The sequence below is a fragment of the Danio rerio genome, chromosome 2 (genome assembly GCF_052040795.2).
Source record: "Danio rerio strain M-AB ecotype USA chromosome 2, GRCz13ab, whole genome shotgun sequence".
In the NCBI taxonomy this organism is placed as follows: domain Eukaryota; kingdom Metazoa; phylum Chordata; class Actinopteri; order Cypriniformes; family Danionidae; genus Danio; species Danio rerio.
In genome coordinates, this window is record NC_141022.1 from 26,339,857 (window position 1) to 26,362,781 (window position 22,925).

Below are 22,925 nucleotides of genomic sequence, written 5' to 3' on the forward strand. Positions count from 1 at the left end.
TTCCTTCTTCTTCTTCCGTTTCTTCCGCCAGATTTGAATGGCAGCCCATATAGGCGTATGCGGGAAAGTTGTATAATTTGGCAAAATGACAGAGGACAGTATTAACATTAATCAGACCAAATATGAAGTCTCAAAATCAAACTCTCTAGCGCCACCACTTGTCCAAACTTTCACGTACGTTTATAATAATAACTTTTGAACCAGATGGGCTACAATCAAAATTCTTTTTTTCTCTGATTCCTTGGCTCAGTCCGATTCAAACACAAAACACCCTATGACGTCATTTTCCGTCATGAATTTTTTCGCGCTATTTTAAATTTTTCGAAAAACCTATTTGATCGAACTCGTCCTAGGCAGTTTCTCTGATTTTTACCAAAATTGAATCACATGATCTACAGACCATGCCAACCAAAAGTAATGGAATTCAAGTTGATTTGACTAACCGTTTTCGTTTAACTTGCGATCAAATTTAACTTAGGACTTGCGAAAATGGACTTGAGACAATATCTTCGTAACGCATCCACCGATTCACACCAAACTTGGTATGTGTTATGACAACTAGGGTCTGAGGATATATGCAGAGTTTCAGCACACTGCCCCCTAGTGGTCCGGAGATTAAAAAAAAAACATGCTTTTTGGCTTATAACGTCTCAACCTTACGTCCGAAACTCATAAAACTGGTCTCATTACATCCGGCAGAGCATGTTGAGTCGAATGATGTTCTGTGACTTTGTCACCAAGGATTTTCCAGAGGTTTTCAATCAGGTTTACATCAGGACTCTAGACTGCCATTTCATTATTTAAATGTGTTCAGCTTCAAGTAACTACTTTAACCATTTTGGTGGTTGTTTCATTTTACAACAAGAAAATAACAGTCTAATTAAGCCTCAGGTGCCATTTACATTACAAAATGGCATTTCAGAATGAAAATGCTCCTCATCCATATTTGCGTTTGCATGACATGTGACCATTCACGCTCACAGTGAATCAACATATTATGCAGATGTCTGTACTTGCGGTCTACCGGTGTTGTTTAATGGTCAAATAATCAACGTAATGTAATGTGTATATATAGCGCATGTATCATGTTTGGCAATACACCCAAAGCACTTCATAATCATGAGGGGGAGGTCTCTCCAAACCACAACCAGTGTGCAGCATCCACTTGGATGATGCGACAGCAGCCACATGACAATGGGGCCAGTGTGCTCACAACACACCAGCTATTGGTGGAGTGGAGAGACAGTTATAGAGCCAATTCGGTGGATGGGGATGATTGGAAGGCCATGATGGTATGGATGGAGGGAATTTGGCTTGGTCACCAGGGTTACACCCCTATTCTTTACAAGAAGTGCCAAGGGATTTTCAATGACCACAGAGAGTCAGGACCTCTGGTTAACGTCTGATCCAAAAGACAACGCTTACTGACATTACTGTCCCCTTCACTTTAAAGGGGCATTAGGACTCACACAGACCACAGGTTGAGCGCACCCTGCTGGCCTCACTAAGACCTCTTTCAACAGCTACCTAGTTTTCCTATGTGGTCTCCCATGCAGGTACTGACCAGGCTTAGTCCTGCTTAGCTTCAGTAAGTAACCGGTCTTAGGCTGCAGAGTGATATGACAATAGTCCAGTAGACCAGTCAGAGAGTGAATGTGGATAGCTACAACAATAACTGGCAGATATCTGAAAGTCTTCATTTATATAATATACTGTGCTCCAAAATATATGTAACTCATCATTAATGATTAAAAACTGCTCTTTTACTGCTGTCTGTAAAGTATATTTAGAAAACTGTAGACTGTTCTCTTATTTTGATCTCTAATGCAATTCACATGTGACTTTTCGCAGGTGAAAGGAAGCCATTCAGATGTTACACACCTTCTCATACATTGCGGCATACAGGGAAAAGCCAAAACTGTCCTGCAGGTTTGTGTTCTGGATGATGGCAGTGCACACCTCTGCTGAGGTGCTGGCGGAGTCCACAGTGAGGCTGATGTTTCTGCCATCCATCAGACCCACAGCCACTCCAATGGGATTCTTATTCTCTACAGACTGGCAGAAATATGAAAGAACAGTCCGTTAGATTTAGTCTAGGACAGCTAATCTTCTTTATATAAGTCATAGGGATTGCCTACCTGTAGTTCAACCCAACATGGCGGCTCATTTCTTTCTCCATTGGCTAGAGTCCTCCGCAGCCGCTCTGCACAGTAGGCAGAGTACTCACTTGGCCCACAGCGTATAAAGCTTTGCAGATACTGTGACCAAGAATTAAGATGACATTCAATAAAACATGGCACAACCCATAACATTACATATAATACATAACTTAATACAACAACAACAAACAACATATAACAAAACAAAACAGCATGACAATACAACATAAATACAAAATGAACAAACCTATGAGATATGTTACGTCAGAAATTATCTAAAAGTTATTAAAACCATAGACCTAAAAAGTGTCATCTAGACCCAGCATGCACAGGACATCAACATGACATCACATTAACGTTGTACGTCAGCGTCAGAGGACGTTGCATTTTGTTTGGAAATTAAAATCGGGTTGACATCAGAAATCAATGTCTGGCCGACATCAATGTTCAACGTCCAACCTAAAGTCAACTAAATATCAATGTCTAATGATGTTACACCTTGACGTTGTGTGGACTTGACCACATCATGTCTATCAGATGTTGGATTTTGGTTGTCATACCCGATGAATAAATGTCAGTATTTGACATCAATGTGACACTGGTTTAAAATGTTGGCTAGACATTGAAGTTTGGTCACTTTTCAACACAACCTAGAATCAACTAAATATCACCGCCATTTGACGTCGTTATTGAACATCAAAATAATGTTGTCCTTAGACGTTGGCTAGGCATGGAATTTTGGTCTCCAGACATCATGACCTAAATCTAACCTCATATTAACATCTTATGATTAAGGCGTTAGGACCCACAGAGACTGCAGGTTCAGCACCCCCTACTGGCCTTATCAACAGAAAAGATCAGGTTAAAGGAATTATATAATCTTATTTAAAATTTAAGACTTCGGTGCCCCCTGAAAGTGTCTTTAAAGCTTCATTTCATATTTTATTATGCAATTCTTTAAATGCAAATGAGCTCCTCTTTTCCAGAAGAGAGCGATGCTTTTACAGCTCGTTCCTCAGATATTCCAGTAACAAAAAACAAAGCATCTGCATGAGCTTTAAAGCCATGTCGGTTTAAACTCCTAATGTAAATTTCTGAGCACACAGACTCAAAGAACAAGCACAGAAAGCCGTCTATTAGATTGTGCATGTCACATAAAGAAAGCATATAGCTTAAATTGTAAGTTTTTTGAAAAATTTCGGTATTCATTTTTCTTTTGCATATATAAAAAAGAACACAAATCCACTTTCACAAAATGTTTGTTACAGTTGAAGTCAGAATTACTAGCACCCAGTATATTTTTCCCCAATTTCTGTTTAACGGAAAGATTTTTTCAACACATTTCTAAACATATTAGTTTTAATAACTCATTTTGAATAACTGACAGATTTTTTCTTTGCCGTGATGACAGTATACATGAGATTAAGATATTAGTATCAAACTTAACTAGTTTTCATTATTCAGTGAAATTCAAAGGCTTAAATTGTTTAAAAAACAATTTTTAAAAAAGAATTTAATAACTATTTTATAAACAGTTGGGAAAGAAACTGCCTGTGTAACAGTGTATTAGATATGTGAAACTGCATCTCTTGGATAAAAGGGGAAACGTACTACTAATGTAATGACCAAAATAACAGGACATAACACAGCAATGACGTTTCATATAACTCTAAACAAAACATTGCTTTAAACATCATACAACAACACAACATAACAATACATAATAACATTACATACATAACACAGCCTAATATTTGTTATATTACAATTAATAACACATTATATTACAATTAACCTGTGCGATAAACTGTGTTTGTATCATTTTCTACATATACGAGTCAATAAAACATTCACCAGACAACATGTTATGCCTTATGCCAAGCTCCAGATCACTTTGTCAGGTTTATTACAAACGAGTGCCTAAATTAGCTCATAAATAAAAGAACTAAATTTAAACCAGTAATTCATACCTTAGTGAGGCGTTCTGTAGGGGAAAAGATACCAAGACAGATGGACAGAAGGATCCAGCCTCTGTTTACACTTTTGCGGTTTTTATTGCCTGTCAGCTGCTTACAGATCTGACAATAAATTTCATCTCTGAAAAACATACATAAGGTCATAAAGATCATGTATTCTGCTATGGAATCATAATTTGAAGAACATAAAGAACATATTAACCTTATATCTGGTCGGACAATGGCATATCCCACAATAATGTGCAGTTTCTCCAAGGGTGTCATTGGACGATCAAAAGTTGGTCCCTCTCCAAACAGCACAACCTGCTCCTCCTGAACAGCCTCCATTTGAGACTTTGGTTCTTCTTCTGGCTGCAAATGTCATCAGAATGGTTAACAGAAGCCTACTATGATCAGTTTGGGGAAAGTTACTTTTAAAAATAATGCATTACGATCTTGTGTTACTTCTTTAAAAAGACAGGCTTAAGGTGTTCTTTAGCTACTTTTTAAGAAAAGTAATGCATTACATAATTTTTGCCTAAATCTTTTCAACTGGTTCATTTTCATCTAAGTTGTCTTAGTAATATTTTTTAAAACTTATATTTTGGATAAATGTAAGGTGCTTTAACATCAAAATTCAAATGTAAAATGAATAATTTCCACAGGAAATTTAAATTTAAGTCTGTAAAGCTGAGCTCAAATAAACTCCCTCAGAAAAAAATAACTCAGACTCAGAGAATTTTGTAAATTAAAAAACAATGTGCAACTTTAGTTACTAAAAACAAAAGTAATCTGATTATGTAACTTTTATTGATTTGTTTTCTTCTTAACACCTTTTTGCATTTATGGGTATATTAATAGCAATCACTGGTTAATCAATACACAAGCCGGAGGAGGGGCAGTTTGGAGCCAGGTTATCTAAGCTGCATGTCTTTGGGTTGTGAGAGGAAACTGGAGTAACTTGCACAGGGAGAAGATGAAAACTCCACATAGAAAGGTCTCATATTGTGGTGAGATATGTGCCAATCTGCCAATCTCTCTGATTATGTACTGTAACTCACACTGTAATACACTACCCTCAACACTTACAGTAGTTGTGAGTAATGTTGTTTAGGGTTGTACTCAGAGTAGTAAATAAACACATTTCACCTCTTCTTCAGGAATGGCAGAGTGTTTTCGTTTCCCTCCCCCTTTCTGCTGCTTCATTTTCTTTCTCAAAAATTTCTGCAATTACATAAGCCAAACCAAACACATTTTAAAAGTCACATTTTAGTTACAGAAAAAGAAAAAAACAATTTACTTTAAAACTCTACAGTTAAAGTCGGAGTTATTAGCCCTCCTGTGAAAATTAATACTTTTAAAAATATTTCCCAAGTGCTATTTAACATAGGGAAAAATATAAAATAAATTAATGAAAATAATTACTTCTGTTATTTCTTAATAATTACTTCTGCATTTCTGTTAAATGCAATTTGCTGTTCTTGTGTTGACTGTGTACATAAATAAATGGACTGTCTATAGAATGTTTTTGATAAAAGATTTGCTTCTTGGTGAAAGAAAGACTCCCAAACCATAGTAAAGGGTAATCTTCTGACAAGTCCAGAGGAAATGTTTTAGGGTGTCTCTGTTGTTACCTGATCTAATCCAACAAGATTACTGAGTCGCCGTGCTTGTCTCTGCCCGAGGTTCCTCTGAATGGGGTCGGCCATAGCAGAAACACGTTCTTGCTTCGGCTCTGGAAGATCTCCCATAAATCTCAATATAATCCACCATACTGTCAAACAGGCCTGGAGGAAGAGGGAAAATAAGAAAAGACAACACAAAACAGAAGAACATACTGCTAATGCTAACGGTACTCACCAAGGTATCGCCTTCGTCCTCATGGTAAAGCAAGGGTTGCCGTAATCTCTGCTGGATATACGAGTGGGTAGAAGCTCCTTGAAAGTGTAGAGATGCAAATTTCGAGAAAGAGAACTCATCGTCCTCTTCCTCCTCCTCTTCTTCTTTCACTTGATGGTCTTCACTGCTTTCTGGTATTGACATCACCTTGGTCTCCACCACAGGGCTCTCAATTAATTCAACCTCTTCTAATTTTGCCGGTTCTGCTTCAAACTCCTAGGAGAACATACAATATGCACATGAAGCAAATACCTCAGAGACTATTATTGTTTAGTTTAATAATTAAATGAGGAAAGAATGAAAATTCTGTTGCTAATTAATCGTCCTCATGTCATTACAATTCTAAGATCATCGTTCATCTTCTGAACACAAATAAGGATTTTTTAAATGGACATTTTAAAGGTGCTGTATGTAAGTTTTTGACTCTTCTAAAGCATAAAAATACCATAATATGTTTGCAGATATTTGAGAAACATGCCAAGTGAACATTCTTGCTGAAGTCAGAAATTCTGCTTTGAAAATGTGCGTTACGTGCCAGGAACATTGTCTTTGTTTTGGTTCTTTTAACCTGCCCACTGCCACTTTAGCAGTTTTTGCTAGATCAGAAACGGTTGTGGCCGAAAGTTTACGAGAATTATTTTTTATTATTTATAAATTTTCCAATTTATTCGATTTTTTAACGCCTACCCCCACCCCAACCCTAAACCTAACCGTCACAGTACTGCAAAAAAAATGCATTATTGTTATAAAGTGTCATAAAAATGCTCCTATTTTGGTGTGCATTTCGTAGCTCCAGCCAGCCGTGGTCTGATTTAGACTTTACCCACTTTAGCCAATTATATTTCAGGATCCCGGGTTGCCTTGGTGGAAAACAGTGCATTTCATTTATTCATTCAGAAAGGCTCTCAATGCGTCCATGACCGAAATGCGACCTCCGGTGGACAGTAGCACACTACGAAATGAGACGCGGATTCAGCCATCTACATGAGGTTATTAATTAGCAAATAATATCAATATTACAATCGTAAACATTAGGTGAGCAGGTTACATTGTAACCCCGTGTTCTAACAACACGTTATGTGACGAGATTTGTAGTGATAAGCAATTGGGCTGTTGGCAACCTGCGCTTGTGTTTGTTTTGATCCTGGAATGCAATACCTAGTTCAACCACTGGGTGTCAAACTTACATACTGCACCTTTAAATCCAAGAGCTCTATGATCCTCCATAGATAGCAACAATCCCAACACATGAAAAACTGCAAAAACACTTTTGTGAGCCAAAAAAAAAAAGAAAACTGTAAAAAGAACTTTGTTTACCAATGTCTTCTCTTTCGTGTCAGGTCATAGTGTGCATTTACTATTGGTAATACAACATACTGTGCATATTGTACAACACACAACTGCCTGTAATCCAAGCATAATAATTGCCCATGGTAAATGTGCACCCTCACAAGACGCAGGAGGTATAATATATAACAGATGTAACAGTCATGTTTACAGTCATGTTTTTTCGTGCACAAACGTGTTCTTGGAGCTTCACATGATTACAGTTGCACACTAGAGTTTACTGCATATAGCCAGGGTCAGGGTCAGATAATAATAATAATAATAATAATTCGTTACATTTATATAGCGCTTTTCTGGGCACTCAAAGCGCTTTACACAATGGGGGGGGGAATCTCTTCATCCACCACCAGTGTGCAGCATCCACCTGGATGACGCGACGGCAGCCATTTTGCGCCAGACCGCACACCACACACCAGCTGATTGGTGAAGAGGAGACAGAGTGATGATATGCCAATCATGATATGGGGAGGGTTAGGAGGCCATGATGGACAGAGGCCAGTGGGCAGATTTGGCCAGGATGCCGGGGTTAAACCCCTACTCTTTTTCGAAGGACATCCTGGGATTTTTAACGACCACAGAGAGTCGGGACCTCGGTTTAACGTCTCATCCGAAAGACGTAGTGATAGTGACTATTTTACAATATTTTTTATCCTTGAATTATTATGTGGATTTATCATGACATTGTATTGAAAACCAATTGCAATGACCATTTCAGTGTCATATTTCACCCATCAAGTGTCATATTTCACTTTGTAAAGTCCATTCCAGCACATTTCAAGGCATGGGCGCCGTTAGTGGGGTAAAGTTAGGACGACTGTAAGTGCCCATACACTTAGGCGGGCCCAAAAGACATTATCAAGGGCCTGTGCCAAACCACAGTACTACAGTAGAGATCTACTGTATGAATCTTGGGATTGTCATCCTGGAAAATGGCCATCGAATAACAGTTGCTAAGCAAAAAAAACAAATCATGAATTGCCAAACATAAACCAAGGCAGAAACATGTTAGTCACTTCTGTAAAGATCCAATAGACTGTAAATATTAGCCCACTTAAATCCAAAACAACGACTTTTTTCAGCCAGGCATTGTATTATCAGTGTAAACAGCATACACTTCATAGTATCAGCAATACTAATACTGTTGTGAATTCATTCTTTGTGTTTCGGCAATAAAGCTTAGATATGCTAACAGAGTTTACGTGTCTTATTGGACTTTGCGAAATGATTCCGATAAGGAAATGTTAGTTCCCGTTAAATTAATGTCTTGCTTCCTTATTCTGCTGTCAGGAGTTACTCTCACCTCAAAACCCTCAGGAGCCGGGCCCTCTTGTCCTGCGATTGCAGTCGGGAGGAAGTTGAAAATATTCTCCACCATTTCCTCATCTTCATTATTCTGGGATTTGGCAGTTTCTTCGTTTTTTCTGAGCAGCTCCTCCAACCGTTGCTGAAGCTCTAAAGCTGCCAGCTCCTGAGCTTGTTTTTCTTGTGCTGTCAAAAACTCCTGAGACAGGACAAGAGTATCAGTCATAAACGCTTCATTTTGTGGAAAACCACGATAGATTTTATTTTCAGGACTTTTTATTTTAAAATATAAAAAATGTGTAATTATTTATTACATGTGTAATCATCAATAAAAATTTTCAGTAAAATTTATGAATTTAATGTGTCCCTTGTAATAAATGTATTCATTTTCTTTTTAGACTTTAGAATAATATCCTAAAGAAATAGATTAGCAAATACTTCTTTTTATTTGAAGGATCAATATACAGAGCTGATATTACAAGAATATAGCATAATAATTGCATAATAACACAGCTTTCACTGCATTTCTGTTTAAAGAGATTGAAATGAACATTCTTTCATCCTTTACTTGTTCCAAACCAGTTTGACTTTCTTCTGTTTAACAGAAAAGTAGATATTTTGAAGAATGTTGGCAACCTGTGACCATTCACTTCTATGGCAATTCATTTTCCTACCATGAAAGTAAATGGTTACAGGTTTTTAGCTTTCTTCAAAGTATCTTGCTTTTTATTTGTTTATTTATGTTCTAGAAATTCTAGACACAATCTAACTCAGAACAAAATATTACACAGACTTCCCTATTCTAAAACGAAGCTTAGTAAATTCTATCCCTCAGTTTTCCCCTCATACGACAAGTGTAAAGCTGCTAAGGGGACCTTAGCACATCTTTTTTGGTCCTGTGTTCAAATTCTGATTTGTTGGTTAAAAATATTTCATTTTTTTTTCTAAAACACCATAAAGACTAGTATTCATTCATTTTCTTTTTGGCTTAGTCCCTTTATTAATCTGGGGTCGGCACAGCGGAATGAACCGCCAACTTATCCAGCACATTTTTAAGCAGTGGATGCCCTTCTCTCTTTCACACACATACACTATGGGCAATTTAGGTTACCTAATTCACCTGTACTATATGTGTTTGGGCTGTGGGGGAAACCGGAGCATCCGAAGGAAACCCACACGAACACGGGAGAACATGCAAACTCCACACAGAAACGCCAACTGACCCAGCCGAGGGTCGAACCAGCGACCTTCTTGCTGTGAGGTGACATCACTGTGTCTTTTTCTAGGTCATATACTGTATCTCTTGTATGTCACCATTTTTCCTTGTTTTATGCTTTATTTAACATTTTGCATAGATTTTTGTTTCATGATGGGTTTGTCTGTCTGTTCCTTGCTTTTCTATTTCTGTAAAAACTACAATAAAATATATATTTTGAAAAATGCATCCTCTTCCTGTTCAACAGAACAAAGAAACTCAAAAATGTTTGTAACCACTTGAACGCGAGTAAATAGTATGTAAATTTTCATTTTTGGAAGAACTATGCCTTTAAATAAATGCAGGCTTGATGAGCAAGAGATATGACTTTTAAAATAATTCCTCCATACTTTAGAATCAAATATAAAACAACAAAGACGTTGTTCTGATCCACTCTAAATTCACCTCTGATTTCATTCTCTTGAGACTTTTCCTGGCCAGCAGTCCTCTGGTCTGTGCCTGCAGCAGAATCACGGCCTCTTTTTTAGATTTCAGCTCTTTCCTGGCGAGTAAGCCACGGGTCTGTGTTTGCAGAACGATGGCGGCAGCCCGTCTGCGCATGTACTCTTCATGGAGCTTCCGACTGCGTACTTTCGCCTGCAGCCGAGCAAATCCCTGCTTAACCTAAGAGGGAAAACAGAAACAGTGTGAGGTATGCTTTATCTGATTTGACTGCAGACATAAAATGTTCCTGCAAAGCTTACTGTGCAAAAGTCCCTCTTTTCTTTGTAGCCACGCCAGTTCTTCTGCAAAACCAGAGCTGCCTTCCTTTTGTTTATAAAGTTTTTTCTGTAGATGGATGAAAAACGGCTTGAGTCTCTACAGCTATGTTACACTTGGACACAGAGCAGAGACAACGAGGAACAAACCTGTCTTTATGAGCGAGCATCACTCTTTGGATGATGAGAGCCTTCCTGTAAAGCTCCTGCGCTCGCTCCAGTTCTAGGTAAGTGTCATGATGACCCTGTGACAGAGAAACAAAAAAAAAAACATAATTCATGAATGAAGAAAATGTGATTTTTAAACATTTGTAAATGATTTTTTTTTTTTTTGCTTATTTACTTATGATTAAAAATAAATGAAATATATGTGACTCTGAATCACAAAGCCAGTCATAAGTTGGATGGGCATATTCAAAGCAATAGCCAAAATTACATAGTCAAAATTATCACATTTTCTTAAATGCCAAAAATCATTGAAATAATAAGTAAAGATCAAGTCCCATGAAGATATCTACTATTCTATATACTGTATATCAAAACTCAATTTTACATTGCTAAACTCATCATTCAGGCAAATTTAAAGTCAATATTTATACACACACACACACACACACACACACACACACACACACACACATATATATATATATATATATATATAAATATATATATATATATATATATATATATATATATATATATATATATATATATATATATATATATATATATAATTTTTTTTTCTCAGATTGCAGGTTTTATATTCTATATTGATTCAATGTTTTGCCATTTTTTGCCATTTTAACCAACCATACATCAATAGAAAGCTTTTTTTATTCAGCTTTTTTAGAATCTCAATTAAAAATATACACTTATGACTGGTTTTGGTGTCCAGGGTCACGTTTAGAATATTTCTTTAATTTGAAATGCATCTAAAAAATCATTACTAAATTTAGAAAACTGAAGAGGTGGTGCTTAATATGTTTACAGAACACTTTGACAAACAGTTCTAAAGAGAGCACTTACAATAAGTATATTTTTATAAAATAGTATAAATGTACTATTTAATGTCACCTTTTATCCATTGAATGTATCATTTCTAATTAAATAATATAATAAAAAAATCTAAATGACCTCAAACTCATAAACAATACTGTTTAATATCATTCCAAAATAAATGATTTTAAAAAGATTCAATATTACAAGAGTGCACGCGGACACTGGTGTAAAATGTTATGATACACTTGATAAATATTATGCAGGAGGTACCCTGAGAAAAACTTTGGTTTTGCCAATCTTCCAATCTTCTTCATCTTTGATTAAAGTTCTGCAGATGGCAGTGCAGCATTTGGCAGCAGGCTCCTGTTAATATATAACAGATAAAAACATAACAGATGTTTTATTTATCAACTCAAGCCACACTGGTACACTCACATGTCATTTGAAGGTTAATTCCTTCAAAAAAAAGTGTAAACACCACTTAATTTGAGCATGATACTGACACACATCAACTCTGGCTCAACCAATAGCATAACTTGGGAGCGGGACTGTCTGAATTTTAGAGCAAATACAGATGGAAGAGTGTTTAGGTTAAAATGGTTATATTTGTTTATATTTAATTTCTTATTATTTTTACCTATGTCAGCTCTAGCAGCACAGGAATTACTCACTTTACCTGTAATTAAAGGCAGAAGCATCAACTAAAATGTTTGGTTACTAGCAACCAAACACAGTACTCACCATAAACCTACATTTAAATAAAAATGCAGTAATTGCTTAATGTAAAAGCATTTGTGAATAGTGATTAAACATAATTTGCAGACTTTTACACAGGTAAATGTTCACTTATATGTTCATTTTTACTGGCAATTTTGAGACCTGAAAACAAAACAAAAAAACTAAAAAGTGCAAATATTAATTTTTTTTTCTAATGTTTTAATTCAAACGTTACATGCAAAAACATGATTTTTAATTTTAGAAATATGTTAAAATTGTGACGTCATGTGCAAGTACTTGACAACCAAATCAACAGTCGGGGACTACAGGACTGTATATGCACAGGGGCTTTTTGTTTCTTTATAAAACTACATTACTAACTACTGGCCAGGTATGCGAAATACAGCCTTTTACTCATTTTCACATATCAAAACTGTTTACATTTTTAGTAAACTATAATGTAAATGCACACATTTTAAACTTTGTATAACTTAAAAAAAATTGGTTGAAACCGGAGTAGCTTATTAAAATAAGCAACATAAAAATATGTGTTGTCTTGACTTTTTGTCATTAAATTTCTTACAATGTGAGAGACTTAATTCTACTGCATTAAGCAACTATCATCAACTATAATCCTGGGCATTCACATATTAATAATATAATCCTATTATCTCATACAGTGTTGGGGTCGCAGTCAATGGACTTCAAGAGTGCTCGGTAGCGATGCAGGAAGTCCTTGAAGGTGTGACGGATGGGATATCCCAACTTGCGTATTCGAATGGTCTCCAGCATTCCAGAGTAGCGAAGTTGCTGCATGCAGAGCTCTCTGTTAAAAACCTGATGAGGAAAATAAAGAGAAAACGTCATCTTAAAAGCGTCCTCACAGCTGCTCAAGATGTAAGTGATGTTGAAGTGAATTGATACCATGGGCAACTTTTTATCGTTTGGCTTGAAGCAGCGTATGAAGAAGGGTTGGCAGAGAGAAAGAGCCTTCATCAGAGAGTCCAGAGACTGGCGAAACTGGCCGCTCAGAGTGGAAATCTGCCTCCTTGATTCGTTAACTTGCTGTGTAAGACAAAACAGAGAATTTATCTCAAAGCTATTTTCATTGAGTGCATTGATCAGAATGCTCTCAATCTGATTATGCTGAAGTCGAGAATGCATGTGGTCATGTAAAGGTGTCAAAAGGTTTTCCTTTACGGAGTAAGGTCATAAATGCCTCAAATGAACATTCCCCCTTTTTTTTTTAGAAAAGGCTCATTTAACAACTCTCCTCAAGTTAAACATTTGAATTCAACCATTTTTTAATTCATTTAGCCAATCTCCGGGTCTGGTGGGATTTAAATCATTAAATCAGATTAGACCATTAGCATCTCACTTATAAAACACACACACAAAAAAAAGAGTTTTGATAATTTTCCTGTTTAAAGTTTGACTTTATAGATACATCTTGTACTAAGACTGACAGAAAATGAAAAGTTGTTATTTTCTAGGTTAATATTGCTAGGAACTATAAATTTGTGAACTTTGGCTGCAGCAGGTGCAACGATATTACCCAGCATTGTTACCTAATTAGGGACTATTTTGAAGTTTTTTTTTTTTCGTTCCCAGGTTCTGCTGGTTGCAATGTCCAGGATTTTCCTTGCCAATCTTAAGCCAATTATAATTGTATGCTTTGGTTTGCAACGCAGAGCCCGGAAGATCAGAGTGAGTGCTCTGACTTGGCCCCCCATGATCCAATTTTTTCAAGGGTAATGAAGTTAGATTTGCAAATTCTAATTTTTTATGTCACTACCAGGATTTTTTTTTCATTAATGAAGTCTTATAAACAATGAAAATGAAAAGAATCTTCAGTAATTTATAGTAAATAATAGTAAATAAAAATAGTGTTTTTTAAACCATACTGTAATGTACTTAATTAATCTGTTGTGGAAATTCTATAGTTGCTAATACAACCATAGTAACATACATGGATCATGTTTTCTACAACTATGTAAATGATACTACAAATAATATCTACAGTATGATATAAAAACACTATAGTATTTACTAAAAAAATATAATAGGATTTTTTTATGTGGACTTGCATTGCAGGGTTACTGGTTTGCATGTAAAACAAGACAACAGGTTAACTTAATGTAGGTTATCATGATATTTGTGTGCATGAATACGTGATGATTGTTAAAGTCATCATTTTTATAAATATCTCTTACTCGTAATGAATTCTTTGGCGTCATGACAGCTTTGTTCATTTTGTTCGAATTCTTCACCGAGTTTACATTGATCTCTTTCTCAAAGATCTGGTTAAGCAACTTGTTGGAAGATTTCCGAATCAGCTCCAAGATGTCCATGCTCACAGTATCTCTGTTCTTCTCCAAAAAACCTGCCAAAACATTGCTCATTTAGAACAGAACTTGTTTCATTTATAAAATAACTGCTGGGAATGCAGTACATATGTCATGGGACAGTAAATAATCGATGAATTGTACCTTCGCAGTCATAATAAACCAACCCAGCAAAGTGTTGAACACCAAAATGTATCCGATGGTCGCCCCTGGATGAAATGTAAAGTTTGTTGCCTTTGTGTTCTTGGCTCAGTTTGTTTAGCATCGTAGCATCTGTCCCCTGTGTTGAAAACAGGACAGCGCAGGCATAAATAGCTTATAAAAAGCATATAAGTCACTCTATCATATAGCGTTCGAAGCTCACCTTAGGAAAATGGCTCTCCTCATCAATCAGAGCCAGTATGTTGAGAGGTTTAAGGGCTAGTAGGTCCAGGGTTTTCTGGTTGTCATTGAAAGCAATGCGTTTCCATGAAATGCCTTCTTTAGTGTACTCGTCCTGCTCCAGCTTGAAGACGTGCCTCACAAAAAACTGCTGCAGATGCTCATTGGCGAAATTGATGCACAGCTGTTCAAAACTAAATGACAAAAGTGGAAAAGAGAAATTATTCTCAAAGTATGGTTAGAGTATCTAAATGTTACTAAACCACTGGACTGGCACTGGCAACTGTCTGGTAGCCTTTTTGTCTATAATTTGTCATTTAAAACAAAAAAAGAATTGGTGAGTGGAAGTTAAAGGCTCAAAGCCAACCATAAAAAAACCAAAGCCAACCATTAAAAAACATAAACAACTTGACTTGTAGAGTTTCAAAAGTTTACATTTTAAAGGACAAGTGTTGTGAATCTGCACAGTATCGTATCATGAAAAATATCAAAAAACGAGGGAAAACCCCATTCTAAAACATGATATTAATAAAATGTTACATGCAATATCCATTGTGTTTTTTTATTTTATTTTAAAGTCTAAAGGCAAGACTATTGGAGAATGTTTACATGAAAATACTAATTCACTCCTTCAAATTTTATAACTCAATTTATTACTTGCCTTTTTATTGTAATTATTTGTCAAATTGAATGCAAAAGATATTCTACACCATTGTTTATGAATAATTTGTTTGGGTCACCAGATACCAACCTGTTTTGAGGGAAATTCTCAAAGCCAAAAATGTCAAGCAGACCAATAGACTGGCGTGTGTAAGAGGGCTCGTCGGTCTGGGGTTTGTGAATGGCGCTGTTTATTTTTGTGAACATCCAAACAAACAACCTTCCATACAGAGCCTGTCAATGAGTACAACAAATATTAATTATCATGTGTGAGAGCAATGAGCATCTATGAAGCCAAAATATCTGTCTAAATGTACAGTTTGGAAAAAAACATTAAATAAATGGGAACAAGGACTTTGAATTCCCATGAATACTGATGTTCTTTTTTTGCCATCTCTTCTACTGAATTATTCAATCAAATAATCCTTAAAATTTATAATATATTTACCATAAAAATGTTAAACCATTTTACATATGGAAAAAAGTTTCTAATTCAGCAAATCATGTAACACTGTAGAATAGGGTAAAAGTCAGAGTGGAATGAATTACATTTTAAAACATATTTTGGGAGTCCCAATTCCCATTATTAACAAACCATAAAAAGTTTTGTGAAATTAAAATAAGTTTTTTTAGATGTTAATATCAGTATGTTAGTTTTAAGGATATCTATTAGCCAGTCTGCTCCAAAACAGTGACAATTTGCATTTAAAAATATAAAAAACTTTCATAAGCATTGCAGTTTGTCACTTCCGCCTAAATGGATCAAGGATTTTTATCACACCATACATCAGTTTCTCATCAAATCTTGTTTTAAAGAGAAGGTTTTTTTCCAAAGGGGAGGGGCTACACTATGTCCCACCCTCTCTTAATTTTTCAGTTGCGATTACGGCAAACATTGAAGTAAAAAAAAAACTAATTTCAAAGCACTTCACGGGACCTTTAACTAAGACATTAGCTTAATAAACTACTAATTCGTTTAGGTTTTGGGCAGGATTAGGGATGCAGAATAAAGTCATACGTTATCATGACTAATAAAGAGTTCATATGTTAATGAATAACCCAGTAGTTAACAGCGTGAACTGTCACAAACTGTTAGCTCTATTTCTTTAAGTAGAAAGTTATTTTAATACTTTGATATTACTGTTTTTCGATAAATATAGTCTTGGTAAACATAAGAGGCCTAATATAAAACATTTTTGAATGCAAGGCAGCTTAATTCTGAAATCTCCAAAAAGAGCACCTTGGCGAAGGCATCTCTGATGTCTGTGGCCTGTTCTGAGCTGAGGGGTTTAGTGACCATCTCTCGGTTTGTCATGAAGGAGCGATGGGTCAGACTCTTATCAAGAGCAGCATCATCCACCTGCACAGTGACAGGAGACAACAAATGAGATACATTCTGCAGACAAACATCTGATCGTATGCTAATTATTTGAAGATAAGTGTTTAAAATCATCTTCATCCGTACCTCCAATAACTTGGCAATTACAGAGAAGTGACTGGAGGACAGAACATCACAGCTGTCCATGTTATTCATTATAGTGCCTGAAAAAGGTGAAGTCAAGTTATTGTATCCAATAACATCAGTTTATGGGAAGACAGTTTCAATGATATTACTGTTACAGGAAAGCTAGAGATACTGACTCTGAAAGTCAATATTGCCCATGTGGAGGATGGCAGCGAGTAATTTGAAGATTTCCCAGCAGTCCCTGTCTGTGAAAGTGAGGACCTTCAGAGCGGAACGAATCCGTGCAAACTCATCAGCATCGTCCCGACCATCACAAGTCAAACAATCCCCCTAGACGAATATCGCAAGTCAAGTGGGTTAGAATTAGAGAGCAGGAGTGATAAAAAAACTTGAAAATAAGGCACACAATTGGCTGTTGGTTACTAAGACAACATTCAAAATTCACACAAAGTCCCTTTAAGCCAAGTCATTTCACTCGGCGGCCAACTTTGAAATGCCTCTCAGGCAGTATGCTCGGGCATTCTGTTTGAGTGAGGTAACATCAAATTCTCTAAAATTGCTTACCAAGTTTACAAATACATTTCATATTAGGAGTCACTAATAAAATTGAACAACAACTGTCTCTTAAATTTATTTCTACACATTCGAATCACACAAAATCTGCAGAAACTCACATCTGGTCCAAAGCCCTCCCCCTGAGAATCCTCTTTATCACTGATTAACTCCTGTACTAGAAGGTGGGGCTTCATTCGAAATATTGACCACTATACTTCTCCAAAACTATTCTTCTTTAAAACTATGCAACATGTTTTGTGTATTCTATAATCTTTGATTGACATCAATAGGCTCAATAGATATATACATATGAATAGGCTCTTTGCAAGGCAGCTTGTGACTATTTCCGTTAAAAAAAATTCAGGCCGCTGGCTTACTTTCGCCGATCATACAGTACTGTGCTACAACAGGAACACTATTGACCAAAACATCTAATGTTACAGATAATTGTGTTAGTGCTTTATGCCATGAGATGTAGTGAACCTCTCCAAACAAAACTTGTTGCGGCTGAGGGAAACTGAGGTAACGCCTGTTTCACACTGTAATCGCAAACAGGACGTGAGCAGCATATCATCGTGCAGGCGTTTGCCTTTCACACCGACTGCATCTGCAACGCGCAGCTTATCACAAGCTCCTGCACAGGGGTGCGTTTCCCAAACAACAATGTAACTCATGGCTGAACTATCATAGTACGATGCATCGTTTGGAAAAAGAACAATATAGTGACGAGTGTTCCCAAAATCTGTAGTTTCTCTGTCACAGATCCATCGTTTTAACCACGTTAGTTATAACGTAAAACGTGCATTTATTGGGTAAAATTGCTACTTTTTATTGTCATTTAATGTGTTTTTGGTCATTATCAATGCACTATAACTTTAATTGAGCGTAAGCAGCGCAGAAAAAATAGACCCAGCGCCAAAATTATTGCGGCACTGCGACGCTCACCCCTCGTGCTTTTTTTTTTGAAAACTGTAATCTGTTAACAAAGACGCCGAAAAAAACATGCGCTGCTCACTCTCTGCTCACACTTGTGGTGTGTAACAGGCTTAAGATATAAATTTCGCTGTACATTGCAGAGCACAGCAGTGGTAGCTAGAAGCACTGTCCTCATGGCTTTGAAATTATACTTTTGAATGTTTAGATGTCATAATCATGTAGTTGACATAAACATATATAAGTGTGCTATAATGACATAAAGCACAACACGACTATCCGTAATGTTTGGGTCAGCAGTGTTCCTGTTGTAGCACAGTACTGTACAATCAGTGGAAGTAAGCCAGCGGCGAGACTTTGCCGGATACACATAGCACAGAGCCTGTTCACACTAGACAAATGTGGAACAACAGAGTGATGTTAACAACAACAACAAAAAAGTAGTCCTACAAATATTCCATATCAGCGTTTAATGTCCCTGGAGAAAAATTAGCTAAATTTAGCTAAAAAGCAGCAATTACCAGTTTCTAGAGCAGTAATAACACTTGTACAAGCTGCTCCAGAGAAATGAACAATATAAAAATATCCATAATCAGATTGCTACAGTAGGTGTTTTACTTGCGCTTTCAATTTAAATTATGTGACTTTGATCTTTGTTCCAACTACTTTTGATGCTAAAACTTAGCAAAGAGTCTTTTATTGCCATAATAGCAGTCTGAAATGATATATTGTCTGAGCAGGTAATTTAAACGACAGTATGTAAAGAGCTGCTAGTACTTTTTCTCAAGTCTGCATAATTAAGTCTGCATAATTAAGGGTGGGGCCACTTAAGTGACAGCTATTTCTCGCTGATCGCCCTCACGTGACCTCAGCTGATTCTGGCTGATTAGCCGCTGAACTCGGCATATACATCGTATTTTGTTTTGTTTTATGTGGCTTTACACAATCAACTGCCTTTTGGAATTATTACATTCATCAGATGATATGATATGCTTTGTGCACTTAATTGTGCTCACAAACCGTTCACGTGGCCTCCATTTTCCAGATGAATGAAATTATATACGTATACCATCACTATAAATGTATTTGTTTTATTCAAGATCATTTATCAACTGTTTTTTTTTTTAGACCTTTATTGGACTCCAGAATCTGACCGATTGATTAGCTGTAGGCTCTAGAACAGTCATCTGAAACATTGTCATACAGTTTTATGCCTGGATTTCATAAATAGCCTAAAAAGTAATTCGTGTTTTTCTCCTGTTGAAGATGTCATAAAAACAAATTTTAGTGATTCAATGTATTACAGCAGTTTTTTAAAAGTCTAAACACTTTATTGATATAGTGTACAACCAAGCACATGTGGTCAGGACACAAAAGAGTCACAGGTAATGAAGTATTAAGCGTTTCTCCCAAAGAAATACCTGTCTAAGCAAAATGCTAGCAAGCGTCTGTAGCTCCGCCTCTTTGCCCTTGTTTGGTATTCCCCGGTCAATGCGATGACGCGCGAACAAAATGTTGACGGTTGGCCACGCCTACTTGTAGCTTCTTTTGCATTCTTTAGAAACCTATAGGTAATGTAACGGATGCTACGTCCATATCTTTTACAGTCTATTGTTTTTCCCTGTATTCTAAAAAAAACGAATCCTGAAACCGAGGGTGTATGATGTCATGACAGCGGTGGTACAGGACATGGTCCATGTCACTAGTTAAAATGGCTTATTTCTCTGTATTTGAACATTCTTCAAAACATTTGGGATAATATAAGTATATTACATTTTGTCCCTTTAATCTGAGGTATTTAAAAAAATATTTGGACTCATTTTGGAGTTATTGACAGTATGAATGCAGCATCTTAGCTCTGAGGATAAATGCATCCTTATACATTTGAAGTACACACATCTTTTTTTCTCTAAATGGACCTTTCAGACTATAAATATAAGAATTAAATACTCAATTTTTTTTCTTCCAAGTGACGTGTTGTACACTGCCATTTCACTCTGTAAAAAGTCAATTGAAAGTACTACAGTCTGACAGCTGGACCAAGCCATTTCTTTACCGCATAAAAAGCAGTGCTATCACTACTCCAGAGCTTGTTTTTCATTTCAACTCACAACAAAAATCCAAAAGCACAAACCTCGGTCAGATAATTGAACTCTGATGCATCACCTAGGGAGAGAGTCTTCTTATGATCACTTTGCATCCCAGCTAACATACAGTAAAATATGTGGTAGTTCCTTTCCTGCAGTGCCTTAAAATAAAAAAACAAACATTTATTTTAATATATAAATAAATGTATCCATTTGAACTGTTTATTCATTTAAAATTCCAAGACTACATTATTTATCAAACATTCAACTATTATGAGCAATTTCAGATAAAGCTCATAAAAACGCACTTCCAGTCAAGGGCTCCTAATGTTTGTCTATCGTACATAACATAAAACACAGGCTCACCTGATGACAGACACGGGACTTCTCCAGCAGGTACTGCTCCATGTGAGCTCCCTTTATGACACCCGCCTTATTAAAGAAGATCTCCACATATTTCCCAAAGCGGCTGGAGTTGTCATTGCGAATAGTTTTGGCATTTCCGAAGGCTGTAAGACATGCAGAAGTGAGAGAGCTTTCTATGAAAAATACTGAAATGATCCAGCAAATAAGAAAGTTCAGCACTCACCCTCCAGGATGGGGTTGGCCTGTATGATCTGCTGCTCGATCCAGGAGTGCTGTCCGCTCACTGCAGCCAAAAACTGAAGAATCAACTTTGTGCTTTCTGTCTTTCCTGCTCCAGATTCTCCACTGTAACACAACACACATGCATTCATTTTTAGCAGTTGCTAAGATTTGTAAAGACCAAATTTATATGAATTTTAAATATATCCCTTATGACAAAAAACATTTATTTTTAAAGTGTTAGATGATGATTGCTCAGAATGAAAGAACAAATTAATAGTTTTTTAATATGTTATTTGTTTATGTAAATCTTGCTTTATGCATTTAAACTCTTTAAAACAGATAGTTCACAAAAAAAATTTAATTAGTCACGCTACATTTGTTCCAGAGTTCTTTTTTATGTTGAACACAAAAGCAGATATTTTGAAGTATGTTGGAAACTGGGAACCATTGACTTCCATAGTATATTCCTTTATTACTTACTATGGAAGTCAATGTTTAGAGGCTTCTAACATTCTTCAAAATGTTGTGTTCAACAAAAGAAAGAAAATTCTAAAGGTTTGGAACCACCTGAAGATGAGTAACTGGCTAATAGACTTTCACTTTTGGGTAAACAATGTCTTTGAGAAACATGTAAAAGTGATTTATGATCATGTATGATCTGTTTTTACAAATCAAATAAGTACCTGATGATGCAGCACTGATTGCGTTTGTTGCGGCGCATGTTGAAGTAACAGCTGTCAGCGATGGCGAAGATATGTGGAGGAAGTTCTCCCAGTTTACGCCCATGATACTGCTGCACCTGGTCTGCTGTGTAGATGGGCAGCATCTCATAGGGATTCATTGCCACGAGAACAGAGCCGATATATGTCTAAATAGCACACAAATTGAAAAAATGAAACATATTAAAAAGCTTGTTTGGACTGTGGGATCTAACATCTGAGATCATTGGAAACCTGAAATCTAATTTAGTCTGAAATATTTATTACCAACAAACAAACATCATATTGTAAAGTAACAATTAACGTTTCAAATTTCTTATACACTATATAGCAGAGGTGCCCAAAATTTTGGGCAAAAAAACATTTGAACCGAAAAACATTAAATTTGAACCAAAAAAACAAATAAACAATTACAAATGGCTTAAGATTTGCAAAATTCAGGAAAAGGGCTTTAACCAGCTGAGCCTCGGAATTTAAACAATAATAATAAAAAAAAAACATGGTTCAGATAAAAGTTTTAAATATTCAATTATAATTTGCAGTGAAACAATATAACAAACAAAAAGTAAAAAAATCATTTCTAGAGGTAATGTAATCTGTTTTATTAATATAATTCTGCAAAAATAAAATACTTTCTGGGGTCCTCCAACACATTTCAGTTGTGGTCTGCGTTATTTGCATTACGTTTTATTATTTTCAAGTGTTGTGAGAATTTATGTCCATGTATTGTCAGACTGATGAAGATGTTTTCTCACTGGACTATTTTCACAAGCCTGTTTTGACGCATTTCATGGTCATCAGCATCTTAAATCCTTGAAAGTTTTTAAGATTTAAATA

General features: G+C 36.1%; 1 protein-coding gene and 1 long non-coding RNA gene across 2 annotated transcripts in view; one reads left to right on the forward strand and one right to left on the reverse strand.

Annotated features, from left to right (window-relative positions):
• myo7bb (myosin VIIBb) overlaps positions 1–22,925 on the reverse strand; it is a 46,673-nt gene that overhangs the window by 18,647 nt on the left and 5,101 nt on the right. Inside the window, exons 5-29 of the mRNA XM_087240720.1 lie at positions 22,053–22,237; positions 21,371–21,492; positions 21,148–21,290; positions 20,829–20,942; positions 17,383–17,536; positions 17,207–17,283; positions 16,982–17,101; positions 15,833–15,975; positions 15,065–15,275; positions 14,845–14,980; positions 14,569–14,738; positions 13,280–13,420; positions 13,034–13,192; positions 11,909–12,001; positions 10,787–10,881; positions 10,622–10,706; positions 10,323–10,541; positions 8,661–8,861; positions 5,975–6,229; positions 5,749–5,901; positions 5,264–5,338; positions 4,338–4,486; positions 4,130–4,256; positions 2,139–2,258; positions 1,882–2,055 (exon numbers count right to left, since the gene is read on the reverse strand). Coding sequence (XP_087096846.1) covers positions 1,882–2,055; positions 2,139–2,258; positions 4,130–4,256; positions 4,338–4,486; positions 5,264–5,338; positions 5,749–5,901; positions 5,975–6,229; positions 8,661–8,861; positions 10,323–10,541; positions 10,622–10,706; positions 10,787–10,881; positions 11,909–12,001; positions 13,034–13,192; positions 13,280–13,420; positions 14,569–14,738; positions 14,845–14,980; positions 15,065–15,275; positions 15,833–15,975; positions 16,982–17,101; positions 17,207–17,283; positions 17,383–17,536; positions 20,829–20,942; positions 21,148–21,290; positions 21,371–21,492; positions 22,053–22,237 — 3,621 coding nt within the window. The remainder of the gene's footprint in view (positions 1–1,881; positions 2,056–2,138; positions 2,259–4,129; positions 4,257–4,337; positions 4,487–5,263; positions 5,339–5,748; positions 5,902–5,974; positions 6,230–8,660; positions 8,862–10,322; positions 10,542–10,621; positions 10,707–10,786; positions 10,882–11,908; positions 12,002–13,033; positions 13,193–13,279; positions 13,421–14,568; positions 14,739–14,844; positions 14,981–15,064; positions 15,276–15,832; positions 15,976–16,981; positions 17,102–17,206; positions 17,284–17,382; positions 17,537–20,828; positions 20,943–21,147; positions 21,291–21,370; positions 21,493–22,052; positions 22,238–22,925) is intronic.
• On the forward strand, positions 10,241–15,625 carry LOC103910043 (uncharacterized). The gene is made up of 3 exons (XR_015478450.1): positions 10,241–10,569; positions 10,713–10,863; positions 13,036–15,625. It is a non-coding gene; the product is annotated as an uncharacterized LOC103910043 (long non-coding RNA).